Raw genomic sequence first — 13,847 nt, forward strand, 5'->3', positions numbered from 1 at the left:
CTTGTAAACAAACCTCAGATAAAGTTTGATTGCATAGCCTGCCACTTAGACTCCTCTCTAGAACTGGGAGAGAGAATCGTTGTTGCTAAAAATTAAAGGAGGTTTCCCTATAAAAGGAAAAAGTAATCCTCCTTCAGAAGAAGTACTGACCAAAGGTCTGCTACCCTCTTCTCCAAAGATTTGATGTCTCCATGGAGAACTTTGACTTCTGAACGAAGGTGTAAAGAGCATTTACGTCCAGGACCGGAAAAAAGACTCCCTCTCCCAAAAGAGAGACATTGAAGTTGCAAAGTCGGTTAGGCAGAAAAGTCTTATCGGAGTAACTAACAAAGGAGGATTCACTAGGAAAAAGATTTCGCATCCATCCTTAGTAAAAACACGGACCAAAGGTCTGCTCCTCTCCTCTCCCAGGCTCGCCAGAAGTAGCAAAGTCTGGCTCCTACTGTTGTTAGTCATCAAAGGTTTCTGTTTTAAGAAACAAAAATTAATATATTCTTAAAGCTCCATTAATGACCACGTGAAAACTCAGAGGGTGGGGAACATGGAGCAACAGAACTTAGGATCCTCTCCTTCTGTTAACCTCAAACAATTCAACAGGAGAAAAGTGATCACTAAAGTCATCCTTGACAAAGATCTATTAAGACGTGGCGTCCCCCTGAAAGGACAAGGCGGCGATCGTCCTATCATCCCGAAAGACGAGGCGGCCCTCGCCCCGAAAGACGAGGCGGCCCTCGCCCCGAAAGACGAGGCGGCCCTCGCCCCGAAAGACGAGGCGGCCCTCGCCCCGAAAGACGAGGCGGCCCTGGCCCCGAAAGACGAGGCGGCCCTCGCCCCGAAAGACGAGGCGGCCCTCGCCCCGAAAGACGAGGCGGCTCTCGCCCCGAAAGACGAGGCGGCCCTCGCCCCGAAAGACGAGGCGGCCCTCGCCCCGAAAGACGAGGCGGCCCTCGCCCCGAAAGACGAGGCGGCCCTCGCCCCGAAAGACGAGGCGGCCCTCGCCCCGAAAGACGAGGCGGCCCTCGCCCCGAAAGACGAGGCCGCACTCGCCCCGAAAGACGAGGCCGCACTCGCCCCGAAAGACGAGGCCGCACTCGTCCCGAAAGCCGAGGCCGCATTCGCTCCGAAAGACGAGGCCGCATTCGCCCCGAAAGACGAGGCCGCATTCGCCCCGAAAGACGAGGCCGCATTCGCCCCGAAAGACGAGGCCGCATTCGCCCTGAAAGACGAGGCCGCATTCGTCCTGAAAGACGAGGCAGCATTCGCCCTGAAAGACGAGGCTGCATTGCCCTGAAAGACGAGGCTGCATTCGTCCTGTCTTGAAAGACTTAGCGCCGAGCGTTAAGGCAAAATGATATTCATTATGCCGCTCGGCGCGTTCGGTTCCGACCAGAGGGTTCATAAGGCCGACTGACGCTCTGGGACAAAAACCGAGTCAATGATGGTTTGTAAGCATTGATATTATCAGCGAATATCTATGGCTTAAAGTATTGCCATTAAAATCAAAAGTGATGCAATGCAAAACTCTAAAAGCAGTGTAAGAATCTAAACGTTCAACGCTCTTTGCTTTCCCATGGCAAGGGTGAGCATTCTTGGGAACGTTAACAGGAACGCTCGCGAGGGTGTTTGCTCGTGAGCTAACGCCTCTCGTTTCCTTTCGCCGATCGACGTTCCTTCTCCCATGGGCCGGGGAGCTTGGAAGAGGTCTAAAGCTAGGAAAACGACGTCCACTGTGCTGAAAGAATCCAATGCCTAATTTAGCACTGAAACTTGCACTATTAAACTCTTACACAAAAGACCATAATTAGTCCTGCCCGTTGTGAGAGAACTTATTCTTCTGCCACGGGCTTGAATGAGAAAGCAAAATCGTCTCTAGTACTTGCTATATAAACTGTAACAAAATATTTTTATAAAATATTAAACTGACATTTCCATAATGAAATAAACTTTCAAACATACTTACCCGGCGGTCACAAAAAGATAAAACCACCGGGCAAGAGTTGAGATTAAAAAAAAGATGTTGAACACACTCACCCGGTAATTACATATAACCACCGGTAAAATTAAATGTCATAAAAACCTACCCGGTAGTTACATAAAAACGCCGGGAAAGTTATACGTTAAAGAATAAAAAGAACAGAAAAAGGGAAAACAAATGTAATCCACAATTAATTCAAAAGGGTTTTCAAAAACAAGCGAGTTGTAATGATAAAAAGAACAGATATAGCAATAACGTATCTATGTATATAAATGTAAACAATAGGAACGAAAATACTACTAAAACTAGAATTCCCATATCGTTGTTGTTGGAGTATAATAGCCAACACTTTAATTACCATATCGAAAAGAACGCTACCAAGGCATGTTGGGACTGCACCGATAGTAACGAGTAACAGTGTAAATTAACCATACGCTAGTTCTATTAATTTATGAAATTAGATCGATGATTTAAAGAACGAATACCAAATGGACAAATATTTCTTTAAAATTTTACATTAAAAGTTAAAAAACTTATATAAGTGGAATTCCTTCCATTCTTTACATAAAACAAATAAAGAGAATTTGCAAGACATACATGAAGATTACGTCACACAACTGTGACGTCATAGAGTTGCCGGAACGTATTTCCGTCATCAGGATAAAAAACTTTGCACCTAAAATATAGTGCACAAACAAAACCTCTGCATACAAACTGTGAGGATCAACCGACACTTTCGGTAACCTCACCTTGCATACATCACTCGCACAAACACGAAAATTAAGTTATCACCCATGATAAACAAAGTACTGTAAATAATAATAATAAAACACGATTGCCAAATCCCTAAATCAGTGTACTTCACCAAACGAAGTCCAAAAAAGCGAAGGGAAAATGATTCGAAAAACTCCCTGTGACGGGTGTTACCACCTACCTCCCAACCACCACAAGGCGGTTGCCTCGTTTTGAAAAATTCTGCCGATTTAGAGATATCAGCTATATATATATATATATAACTGCCAGGTAAGTACTATTCATGAAAACGGTAATTTGCATAATTTTAATTGGGAAAAAAAAATCATGATGAAATTAAGGGTATGGACACATATGATGTGAGTTCAAAATAAAAAGTGAAACATCTTTCCAACTGAAATTGATGAATAACTTGAAAAAAATCTAGATTTTGAATTTATAAAAAAAAACTTGAATTCTCATGATATGAATTAAAAAAAAAACTTGAGTACACTTAAGGATTCCTAGAAGTGCAAACTGGTTACCGATCTCTGCAAATTATGAATTATATCCAGAAGTAATTTTTCTTAAACCATTCTCCTATACATTTACAAACATTACTGTTTCACTTTCTCTGTTCAATACCAACCCATATGTAATGTTTTAGAATTGTAAAGCTAAGTAAAAGAAATCAGTCAGCATTCACAAAATATGTTGTCTTCAAGAAAATAAATTAAGCATAAACTAATCTTCGGAACCTACAACATAAATTCTCTTCGAGATCAGACTACTGATGAAACTACAGGACCACCAAGGAGAACTGAAGTATTTTCTAACAAACTTCCTGAAAACAATTTAGACACTGCTATACTCAGTGAAAGTTGCCTCCCATGTGAAGATTCTCTACCCTTAGTGGGTGATGAATGAACCTTCTTCCAGAGTCTTACAAAAAGATTCACTAAGTATTCGTGGTGTGGGTTTTGTTACAAAGACCAAAAACCTCACAGACCTACTTGAAAGCCACAAGTGTCAATAAAAGACATATGACCGAGTACTCCACTGGAAAAAAAGGATATTTCTGGACACTCGTCAGCACTTACACCCCAATACTAGAAACTGATGAAATATGTTATTTTGATAATAAAATAAATTTTTGAATATACTTACCCGGTGATTATAATAGCTGCAACTCTGTTGCTCGACAGAAAAACTCTACGGAAAAATTCGCCAGCGATCGCTACACAGGTAGGGGGTGTACTCAACAGCGCCATCTGTCGTTCAGATACCCAGTACTCATTGTAAACAAAGAACTCAATTTTCTCCTCGGTCCACTGTGTCTCTATTAGGGAGGGTCCTTTAATTTATAATCACCGGGTAAGTATATTCAAAAATTTATTTTATTATCAAAATAACATTTTTCAATATTTAACTTAGCCGGTGATTATAATAGCTGATTCACACCCAGGGGGGTGGGTAGAGACCAGCAAAATATGTTTACATCATATGAGCTAAGAATTTTTATTTCATTTTAGAAGTTATCAAAATAACTAAACAAAATAAATAGGTACCTGGTAAGGAAGTCGACTTGAACAATTACTCTGCCTTTTTAAGTACGTCTTCCTTACGGAGCCTCGCGATCTTCTTAGGATGCTGAGCGACCCCTAGGAGCTGAAGTATCAAGGGTTGCAACCCATACAACAGGACCTCATCAAAACCTCTAATCTAGGCGCTTCTCAAGAAATGACTTTGACCACCCGCCAAATCAACTAGGATGCGAAAGGCTTCTTAGCCTTCCGGACAACCCAAAAACAACAATAAAAACATTTCAAGAGAAAGATTAAAAAGGTTATGGAATTAGGGAATTGTAGTGGTTGAGCCCTCACCCACTACTGCACTCGCTGCTACGAATGGTCCCAGAGTGTAGAAGTTCTCGTAAAGAGACTGGACATCCTTAAGATAAAAAGACACGAACACTGACTTGCTTTTCCAATAGGTTGCGTCGATTATACTTAGCAGAGATCTATTTTGTTTAAAGGCCACGGAAGTTGCGACAGCTCTAACTTCGTGTGTCCTTACCTTCAGCAAAGCTTGGTCTTCCTCATTCAGATGGGAATGAGCTTCTCGTATTAACAGTCTGATAAAATAGGATAAAGCATTCTTTGACATAGGCAAAGATGGTTTCTTAACTGAACACCATAAAGCTTCAGACGGGCCTCGTAAAGGTTTAGTTCGTTTTAAATAGAACTTAAGAGCTCTTACAGGGCATAAGACTCTTTCTAGTTCATTTCCAACCATACGATAAGCTTGGAATATCGAACGATTTTGGCCAAGGTCGAGAAGGCAGCTCGTTTTTGGCTAGAAAACCAAGTTGTAGAGAACATGTAGCCGTTTCAGATGAGAATCTGATGTTCTTGCTGAAGGCATGAATCTCACTGACTCTTTTAGCTGTGGCTAAGCATACCAGGAAAAGTGTCTTTAAGGTGAGATCTTTCAGGGAGGCTGATTGTAGCGGCTCGAACCTGTCTGACATAAGGAATCTTAGTACCACGTCTAAATTCCAACCAGGTGTAACCAAACGACGCTCCTTCGTGGTCTCAAAAGACTTAAGGAGGTCCTGTAGATCTTTATTGTTGGAAAGATCTAAGCCTCTGTGACGGAAGACTGATGCCAACATGCTTCTGTAACCCTTGATAGTGGGAGCTGAAAGAGATCGTTCTTTCCTCAGATATAAGAGGAAGTCAGCTATTTGAGTTACAGAGGTACTGGTCGAGGATACGGATACTGACTTGCACCAGTTTCGGAAGATTTCCCACTTCGATTGGTAGACTCTAAGGGTGGATGTTCTCCTTGCTCTAGCAATCGCTCTGGCTGCCTCCTTCGAAAAGCCTCTAGCTCTCGAGAGTCTTTCGATAGTCTGAAGGCAGTCAGACGAAGAGCGTGGAGGCCTTGGTGTACCTTCTTTACGTGTGGCTGACGTAGAAGGTCCACCCTTAGGGGAAGTGTTCTGGGAATGTCTACTAGCCATCGAAGTACCTCGGTGAACCATTCTCTCGCGGGCCAGAGGGGAGCAACTAGCGTCAACCTTGTCCCTTCGTGAGAGGCGAACTTCTGCAGTACCTTGTTGACAATCTTGAACGGAGGGAATGCATATAGATCTAGATGTGACCAATCTAGGAGAAAGGCATCTATATGAACTGCTGCTGGGTCCGGGATTGGTGAGCAAAATATTGGGAGCCTCTTGGTCATCGAGGTTGCGAAGAGATCTATGGTTGGCTGGCCCCAGGTGGCCCAAAGTCTCTTGCATACATCCTTGTGGAGGGTCCATTCGGTTGGAATTATTTGTCCCTTCAGACTGAGACAATCTGCCATGACATTCAAGTTGCCTTGGATGAACCTCGTTACTAGTGATATGTTTAGACCTTTTGACCAGGTGAGGAGGTCTCTTGCGATCTCGTACAACGTCAGAGAGTAGGTCCCTCCTTGCTTGGAGATGTACGCCAAAGCCGTGGTGTTGTCCGAGTTCACCTCCACCACTTTGCCTTGAAGGAGAGACCTGAAGCTTTTCCAGGCCAGACGTACTGCCAGTAGCTCCTTGCAGTTGAAATGCATTGTCCTTTGACTCGAGTTCCATATTCCCGAGCATTCCCGACCGTCTAATGTCGCACCCCAGCCTACGTCCGATGCGTCCGAGAAGAGAACGTGGTTGGGAGTCTGAACAGCCAGGGGAAGACCCTCTCTTAGGTTGATATTGTCCTTTCACCAAGTTAGACAAGACTTTATCTTTTCGGAAACCGGGATCGAGACCGCTTCTAGCGTCTTGTCCTTTTTCCAGTGAAAAGCTAGATGGTATTGAAGAGGACGGAGGTGTAGTCTTCCTAGTGACACAAATTGATCCACGGATGACAGCGTCCCTACCAGACTCATCCACAGCCTGACTGGGCAGCGTTCCTTCTTCAGCATCTTCTGGATGGATAGCAGGGCTGGGGGCTGATCGTCTTGTTGTTCAGCAACGTCCTCATCAGAGGGTTCCTCATCCGAAACTGATGAGGAAACGGCAACGGAGTGGGCAACGTCTGGCTCGCTGAATCCGGTCGCACTGGTGGATGCGTGACGGAGCCGGACGCAATATCATGGAACTGCTGCACAGTCTGTGAACTGTCAACAACCATGGGTGCGCGATGAAGCACAGCGTCAACCCGAGACTGTCTAGACCATCTGGGTTGTGCAGTCAACACCCTACCGGGTTGCTGAGGTTGACGCACTGCGTCAAAACAAGTCACCTCTGCTGGTTGTTGAACGTCCTGAACGTCAACAACCACCTCCGAGCGTCGCTTAACGTCAACGTGCGGCTGGCAACCCACACTGGGTCGCATCGGTGGAGGAACCACCTCAACTGGCAGACGCGAGTAGGTTACCTCAGCGTCAACAGGGCGCACAACCGACCGGTTGGAAGGTTGTTGGCCAGAAGGTTCTTCTCCGCATTTAAGTCCTCTATCAAGGACGCAAGCTTGGACTGCATGTCTTGCAGCAAAGCCCATTTAGGGTCTACGGGAGCAGGTGTGGCAACAGACGGGGTTAGCGACTGAGGCGGAACCGTTTACCATCCCTGAAAGCCTTGTTATGCGTGACATAATAGTACAGCAAAACTTCAAAGGCTCGACAACAGCTGTGAAGTTGACCTGTAAACAACTTGGAGCGTCTCCTGGCTAGGCGCCAGGGAGAGTCTACCAGAATTGTGAAGTCTATCTGGGCAGAGGCATGAACTCCCAAGCCGAGAACTTCTCTCGTGTCATATCAGACTCTCGCTCTATAACCCAGTTTAAAAGAAGGGAAAGCAAAGGCTGTATCCCCCAAACTCCTCCTGGTGAAAAACCAGTCGCCTAGCCAACGTAACGCTCTCTAGGAGAGCGAGAGAGCACTAGCTTAAAAACAACGGCTTCGAAGTAGCTAGGCCTAGTGTAAGCTCTGACGTTTAGGCGAACGAGGAGCAGCAGTTACAAAAAGATCCGGACGAAGATCCTTAAAAAAATCATCATGATTTAATTAAAGTCCATAGGAGGCTAAGCAGCTTTAGGCTCCTCTCCATCTGACAGAGTCCTCAAGGGAATATCAGTAGGAGGGAGAACAGCAACTTCCTCATCTACAGGAACCTTGTCCGATAAAAGCTGAGTCTCTCACTGGTGCATTAGTAGCGGACCAGAACGCAACGTCATGTAACTGCTTGACAGTCTGTGAACTGTCAACAACTGAACTGTCAACCACAACAGGTGCGTGAGGACGCACAGCGTCCACTCGAGACTGCTTTGACTGCCTAGACTGAGCAGTCAAAACAACTCTAGAATGCGGAGGTTGACGCACAGCGTCAAAACAAGTCAACTCCGATTGTTAGTGAACGTCTTGAACGTCAACAGGAGCATCAGCCAGTGGCCTAACGTCCAAATGCGGCTGAAAAACCACACGAGACCGCATCGAGTGTGGTTCTAAACAACCTGACTGACGTGACTAAGCTACGCCAACGTCAACAGTAAGCACAAAGGAACGTTAGGTTGGCTGAAAGCCAGGATATCGATGAGATAAACGGCTAGACTCAACGGACTAATCGGCAGAATAGTCTTCCATAAGGGAGGCAAGCATAAACTGCATGTTTTGCCATACAACCCCTTAAGGATCAACGGAAATGGTTGTGGTAATAGACGAGGGTAACGTCTGTGACCGCAACACTTTGCCTACAAAAAAAAAAAGACACTCGGAGTCTGTGTTACGCTTTTGTTAGGCGGCGAGCAGTTATCCGATGACTGCATAGGGTCAGAGCTGTCCTAATGGCTGTAACCAGGACGCTGGACCTGTCCTGAAAGGACTGACTTTTGCTTAAGGGCTTCGAAACCTTGTGACAGGTTTCTTATGCGAAAAGCCTACGGATGGCGAGGAGAAACAACGTCTCTCTCGTCTTATGGTAGGGGAGATCTTGGTAAGATACACCCGATACCATAGAGGGAAAACGTCTGTTCGTTGGTCAAGGCCTCTCGAACCCATAAGTCGTTTGACATTACTTCTCCCCTGGGCTTGGGAGCTTGTAAGAGGTCCCGGACTAGGTGAACGACAGGCACGAACAGACGAACCCTCGGACGCAACACTGTAACACTTTGCGCCTCGGACGCAACACTGTAACACTTTGCGCATATCACTTTATCACTTCGATTTTCTGTTTTGCACTTATTTCTACCTGAAACACGCAATTCTACCCTTCATTAAAAGGTAGTAATTGCGAAATTAGTCGTATAATGCAAGCTCATAATACCAGCAAAAAACAGAAAACATTTTAAGATAAAAAGAAAAATCAGTGGCTGGGAAAGAGACTAAACACTAGTTCATATAACTACGTTTTCAATCTCTCACCGCACATAGCCTGGGGACGAGAATAAAAACCTAAAAACGTTTTATCCTTCCTCCCCGTACAGCGACTAGGGACGTGAGTAACACGAGAACAACGTTACCCGCTTGAACGGAACGTTTTCTCTCCTCTCTCTCCCTCCGTCTCTATCTCTTTCTCTCTTGATTTCGCACCTAAGAGAAGAGCCCAATTATATATCGTCAAAAAAAAAACATGTTATTTGACTAAAGGAAAAAACTGAAAGGTTTTTCAAATAAAAAGTTCCTTTAAATTAGAATTTAAAACATTTAAGCTAAGAAAGAATGAACAAAACGTCAGAATCGATTTACTCTTACTGCAAAGTGAAACCGTGATACACTCTCTCTCTATCGTAACGATAGAGCGCATGTTGAACGTCCTGAACGTCAACAACTGCGTAGCATAAAAAACTAAACGTTAGTTCATCTTTGAAAACAGTACGAAGACTATCAAAGAAATTCTTTCATAAAATATTACATTTAAAAAGTTTTAAATCCTTAGCTCTTTAAAAGCTAAAGACGATATAAAGGGCTCAACGTTGATTAACTTCGGTTTCCAAGTTAGGACCGCCTACTCTCAGGAAAGGTCTATACGTATAAACAAAGCATTAAAATTTATTTTTATATGTTTATAAAAAATGGAAAGTTAATCGAAGAGGCCTAATAAAGGCGGAGAGATATAAAACATATAGAGGAAAATCTATAACGTGATAAGATAATTACTAAAAGCCTAAACACACTTCCGTCTAAGGGAAGGGTCGGCCATTTAAAAGTGAAAGAAAGTCCATACTCTCTTTGTCACCATAATTAAATCTATCCAAAACGAGTTCAAGTTTTAAGATGAAGATAAAACACCTGCATAGCGAAAGCTCAAAACTAGAATAGTGTACTTCACCAAATAGTTGTGAAAACAAATCCAGTTAGCAACAGCGAATTAGTAGGTCTTGCCGGTAGCCCGACAGAGAGAAAATTGAGTTCTTTGTTTACAATGAGTACTGGGTATCTGAACGACAGATGGCGCTGTTGAGTACACCCCCTACCTGTGTAGCGATCGCTGGCGAATTTTTCCGTAGAGTTTTTCTGTCGAGCAACAGAGTTGCAGCTATTATAATCACCGGCTAAGTTAAATATTGAAAAGAATAAAATAAACTTCTACTGTGCCCTTGATGCAGTACTACAAAACCTCAACAGAAATGACAAGGTTATCTTGCTGGGAGATTTCAATGGTTGCATTGGGAAAATAAGGTTGTATTTGGAAGGACTATATGTCATCCTAGGACAGGCAATATGAATGCAAATGGCCCAATAACACACGGATGCATCAGAGTTCCTAGCTAGATATGTCGCAACCAGACAGAGCAGTACTAATGATGTAAGCATTAATTGAGCTGTGCTTGGGTCAAGTGTGTTGGACGAATCCTTGACTAGCAAGATCCACCTCCAAATTCTAAATTCAACCTCAAAGTGTCTAAGAAATTGAACTGTGCTACACTGCAAAACAATTTGAGCCTAAATTACTGTGGCCTCGTTTCCTGTACTGAAAATCCCGAGGAAGATCCAGACATTGAGTAAGCAAAGTTTCAAACTGATACTAGATGCTGCACAGACAACAATTGACTTCACTTAATGCTCTCATGCACACTGGTTTAATGAGAAATCTCGCATCATACACCAATTACTTTAAAAAATTTTTAAACATATACAGTACTGCATATCTTACAAAGCCCCACTTATCTGCACTATTCCAAAGATGGAAGGACCTGAGGTTGGAGGCACAACGTCAAATGTTAATACTACAGAACTAATGATGAATAGAAAAGGCTATCGAAATTCAAAGACTTTCTTGATTAAGGCAACATACACAGGTTTTAAAATGCCATATAATCCATTTATGGGCTTAAGAAATACACAATCACGAGTTAAACACACATGCGGGCACAACAATACTCAAATGACAGACAGATTCTAAACCACTGGCCTGAGGATTTCAATGCTGCATTAAAATGTTGTAAAACTATTGATGAGTCTTTCATTGATGTCCTGCCTAATTACCATTCATCCAGTATCTCGATTAAGCTTCCAGAATTGTACGAAGTCATGAGCGCAATAAAAGATAAAAGCTGCTGTCTAGACATCATTCCTGGTAAAATTTTCAGGCAGCTGCACAAGATCCTGCTTGCCTACAGAAAGGAGAGCAAATATAAAAATCCTTTATAGACTCCTCAATAATTCTTATCTATAAGAATAAAGGAGAGAGAAGCAACTGCAACAACAGCCGAGGTATTTACCATCTATCTAAGGAACTTTAAATGTTGTCATTGGTAATGATGGACCACTACTAGTTTATACACAGAACAAATGAATGTGACTTTCCTAAGTGCAAAACTTCCACTTCACAATTTACTGATAAACATGTACATACTGCATACTATACAGTACGTACATGTTTATCAGTAAATTTTAGATATCTATGCTCCAAATTTTTTAGTGTATTTTACGAGGTGTGAATTCATCTAGAGTGAGGAAGTAAAAAGTAAACCAAATGCTGCCTAAAAAAGTTGAGTGAACAATGTAAATATTGTGTTCAAACTTACGCACTGTTTCATCTTTATACTTTCTTTTTAAAAAAACCAGCTTATTTCATAAACTAAAAACATGAATATAAAACAGTAACAACAAAACAGATTATAATAAGTGTGGTAAGATTTATAATAAAAGTGTAGTAACATTAGGCTGGCCTTGAAATTACCGTTGGGCATTTACATGGAGTATATGATAAGAACTTTGGGGTTCGCCCTTCACATGGGGTTATCCTTTTCACAGTAATATACGGTCACTACAATAGAGTATAAAGTAGTATCATATCTATACTAAAACATAATATAATCCCATTTTATTAAACTACCAAGATATTCAAAACATTTAACAATTAATATTAACATTATTCATGCTATAATACCAAAGTAAAAAACCAACACAGTACCTCGTTCACTTCGACGTAGCCATTTTCATTTCGCTCAATGCTTGAGCCAGAGAGGAAATCAGTCTCGGGGACAACTCCAATGCCAGTAACGACAATATCAGCTTCAATTTTCTCCTCATTATCAAGCAAAACCTGTCAAACAGTTATAAAAATAAATTTTAAAATAATTCAAATTAATTGTAATAGACTCCAGGCTCTGTTAACCTGTTCAATACTTAAATCTGTACCTTTGACTTAAAAGACAGACAAGACAGTGTTAATTACAGTACTTTGAAATCCTTCTGAAAAAAAAATCAACAAAGAATTTACATAGATAGTGATATATCTCATCAAAAATACAAGATGGTTAAAAAATTTACTCATGAAATACAAGGTTAATCTTCCTAAGACCTCTATGTAACAAGAAAGAAAGAAAAGGCCTCTCTACAAACATTAAAACTGACAGTCAAAAGTCAAATTCCGCAGTGACAATTAATAATCTACATCAAACGAAGATTTCCCTTCCAAATTTACTTTTTAATCCTTTCTCTCCCTATCATTAAAAACAAACAACAAGGATGGAAGTGATAAAATGAGTTAGCGAGGTGAGGATACTGCTAATAATCAATACAAGGAACTGATTACTACAATGGTTCTTAACTCGCTGGTGATCCGATGACTCACACTGTCAATTAATATAAACATAAGTTCTATAAAGAAAATATACTCAGCTTTCAATTACAATTTTCCATTTCATTCCATCTTTACTCATTTCTCAGTTACGTTAAGAAACGTCAGCGCAAGCAGGCTGACAGATGACGTTCTTGCTCCCTGGTCAAAAGTCATGAGCCTGATAGCAATTTTGTTAAAGGCTGGAATCACCAGAGGGTTAAGGAAACATAAATTATATAAGAAACCAATCAAGAATACTTTCATCTCATACTTCTAGAATCTAAAAAAACTGGCAAAAGTAGCAGGATAAATACCCCAGTTAGCTTTCCTCCATCCCCAACAATCTCCATCACTCCTGCATTTAGGAACTTCACCCCTTGCTCCTCAAACATTTGTCGGATGCGGGACCCCACTTCCACACCTAGGCTATTTTCAAAAGGTACCGATGTGTTGCCAATAACAGTGACAGATTCGGCTCGATTGTCGCTCGACAGATAGGAGGCCACTTCCATTCCTATAAGAAAAAAAATCTAGCACAATCACTCAATATAATTTTCCCCCTATATCTATCCAATACACAATCATTTTGTAATAATTCATATAGTCTAGGAAGGTTTTAATGTTAGTAAGAAAAACATGACAAATTCGAAGATAATTTGTATTTTTCCTAACCATACAAACCTTAGCTATTTACAAAGGGTTTACTTTTAGCGCAGCTGAAATGACGAGCCAATAGTTTTTAACGAGGGTTAATTACCCCCGCGCTAGTTAGCGGGGGGTGGGGAAGGGTAGCTTGCTACCCCTCCCCCCTCCACACACCGGTGACTTGCTTCACTTCACTTAGAGGTAGGACTTGACTTGGGGGTCAGGGATGGCAGGCACATATGTGTAAATAGCTAAGGTTTGTATGGTTAGGAAAAATACAAATTATCTTCGAATTTGTCATTTGTTCCGTAACCGAAATACAAACCATGCTATTTACAAAGGGTGACTTACCCCTTAGGAAGGGTGGAAAGTCCCCAGCCTTACTGACTTCGGCTTGCCCGGGGGCTCGATCCCTTAGTGAGCAGCACTAGAGAGAGGGAGCCCCTGTACCTC

The 13,847-nt window shown here is 42.1% G+C and overlaps 2 protein-coding genes across 3 annotated transcripts in view; one reads left to right on the top strand and one right to left on the bottom strand.

The window, feature by feature from the left end:
- Positions 1–13,847, top strand: part of LOC137658792 (pre-mRNA-splicing factor CWC25 homolog) — a 585,361-nt gene that overhangs the window by 309,359 nt on the left and 262,155 nt on the right. The window lies entirely within an intron of this gene.
- The window catches only part of LOC137658786 (apoptosis-inducing factor 3-like), a 92,155-nt gene that overhangs the window by 14,039 nt on the left and 64,269 nt on the right, over positions 1–13,847 (bottom strand). For both annotated transcript variants that reach the window (XM_068393816.1, XM_068393815.1), the window contains exons 8-9: positions 13,064–13,263; positions 12,099–12,230 (exon numbers count right to left, since the gene is read on the bottom strand). In XM_068393816.1, coding sequence (XP_068249917.1) covers positions 12,099–12,230; positions 13,064–13,263 — 332 coding nt within the window. The remainder of the gene's footprint in view (positions 1–12,098; positions 12,231–13,063; positions 13,264–13,847) is intronic.

The sequence above is a fragment of the Palaemon carinicauda genome, chromosome 19 (genome assembly GCF_036898095.1).
Source record: "Palaemon carinicauda isolate YSFRI2023 chromosome 19, ASM3689809v2, whole genome shotgun sequence".
Taxonomy (NCBI): domain Eukaryota; kingdom Metazoa; phylum Arthropoda; class Malacostraca; order Decapoda; family Palaemonidae; genus Palaemon; species Palaemon carinicauda.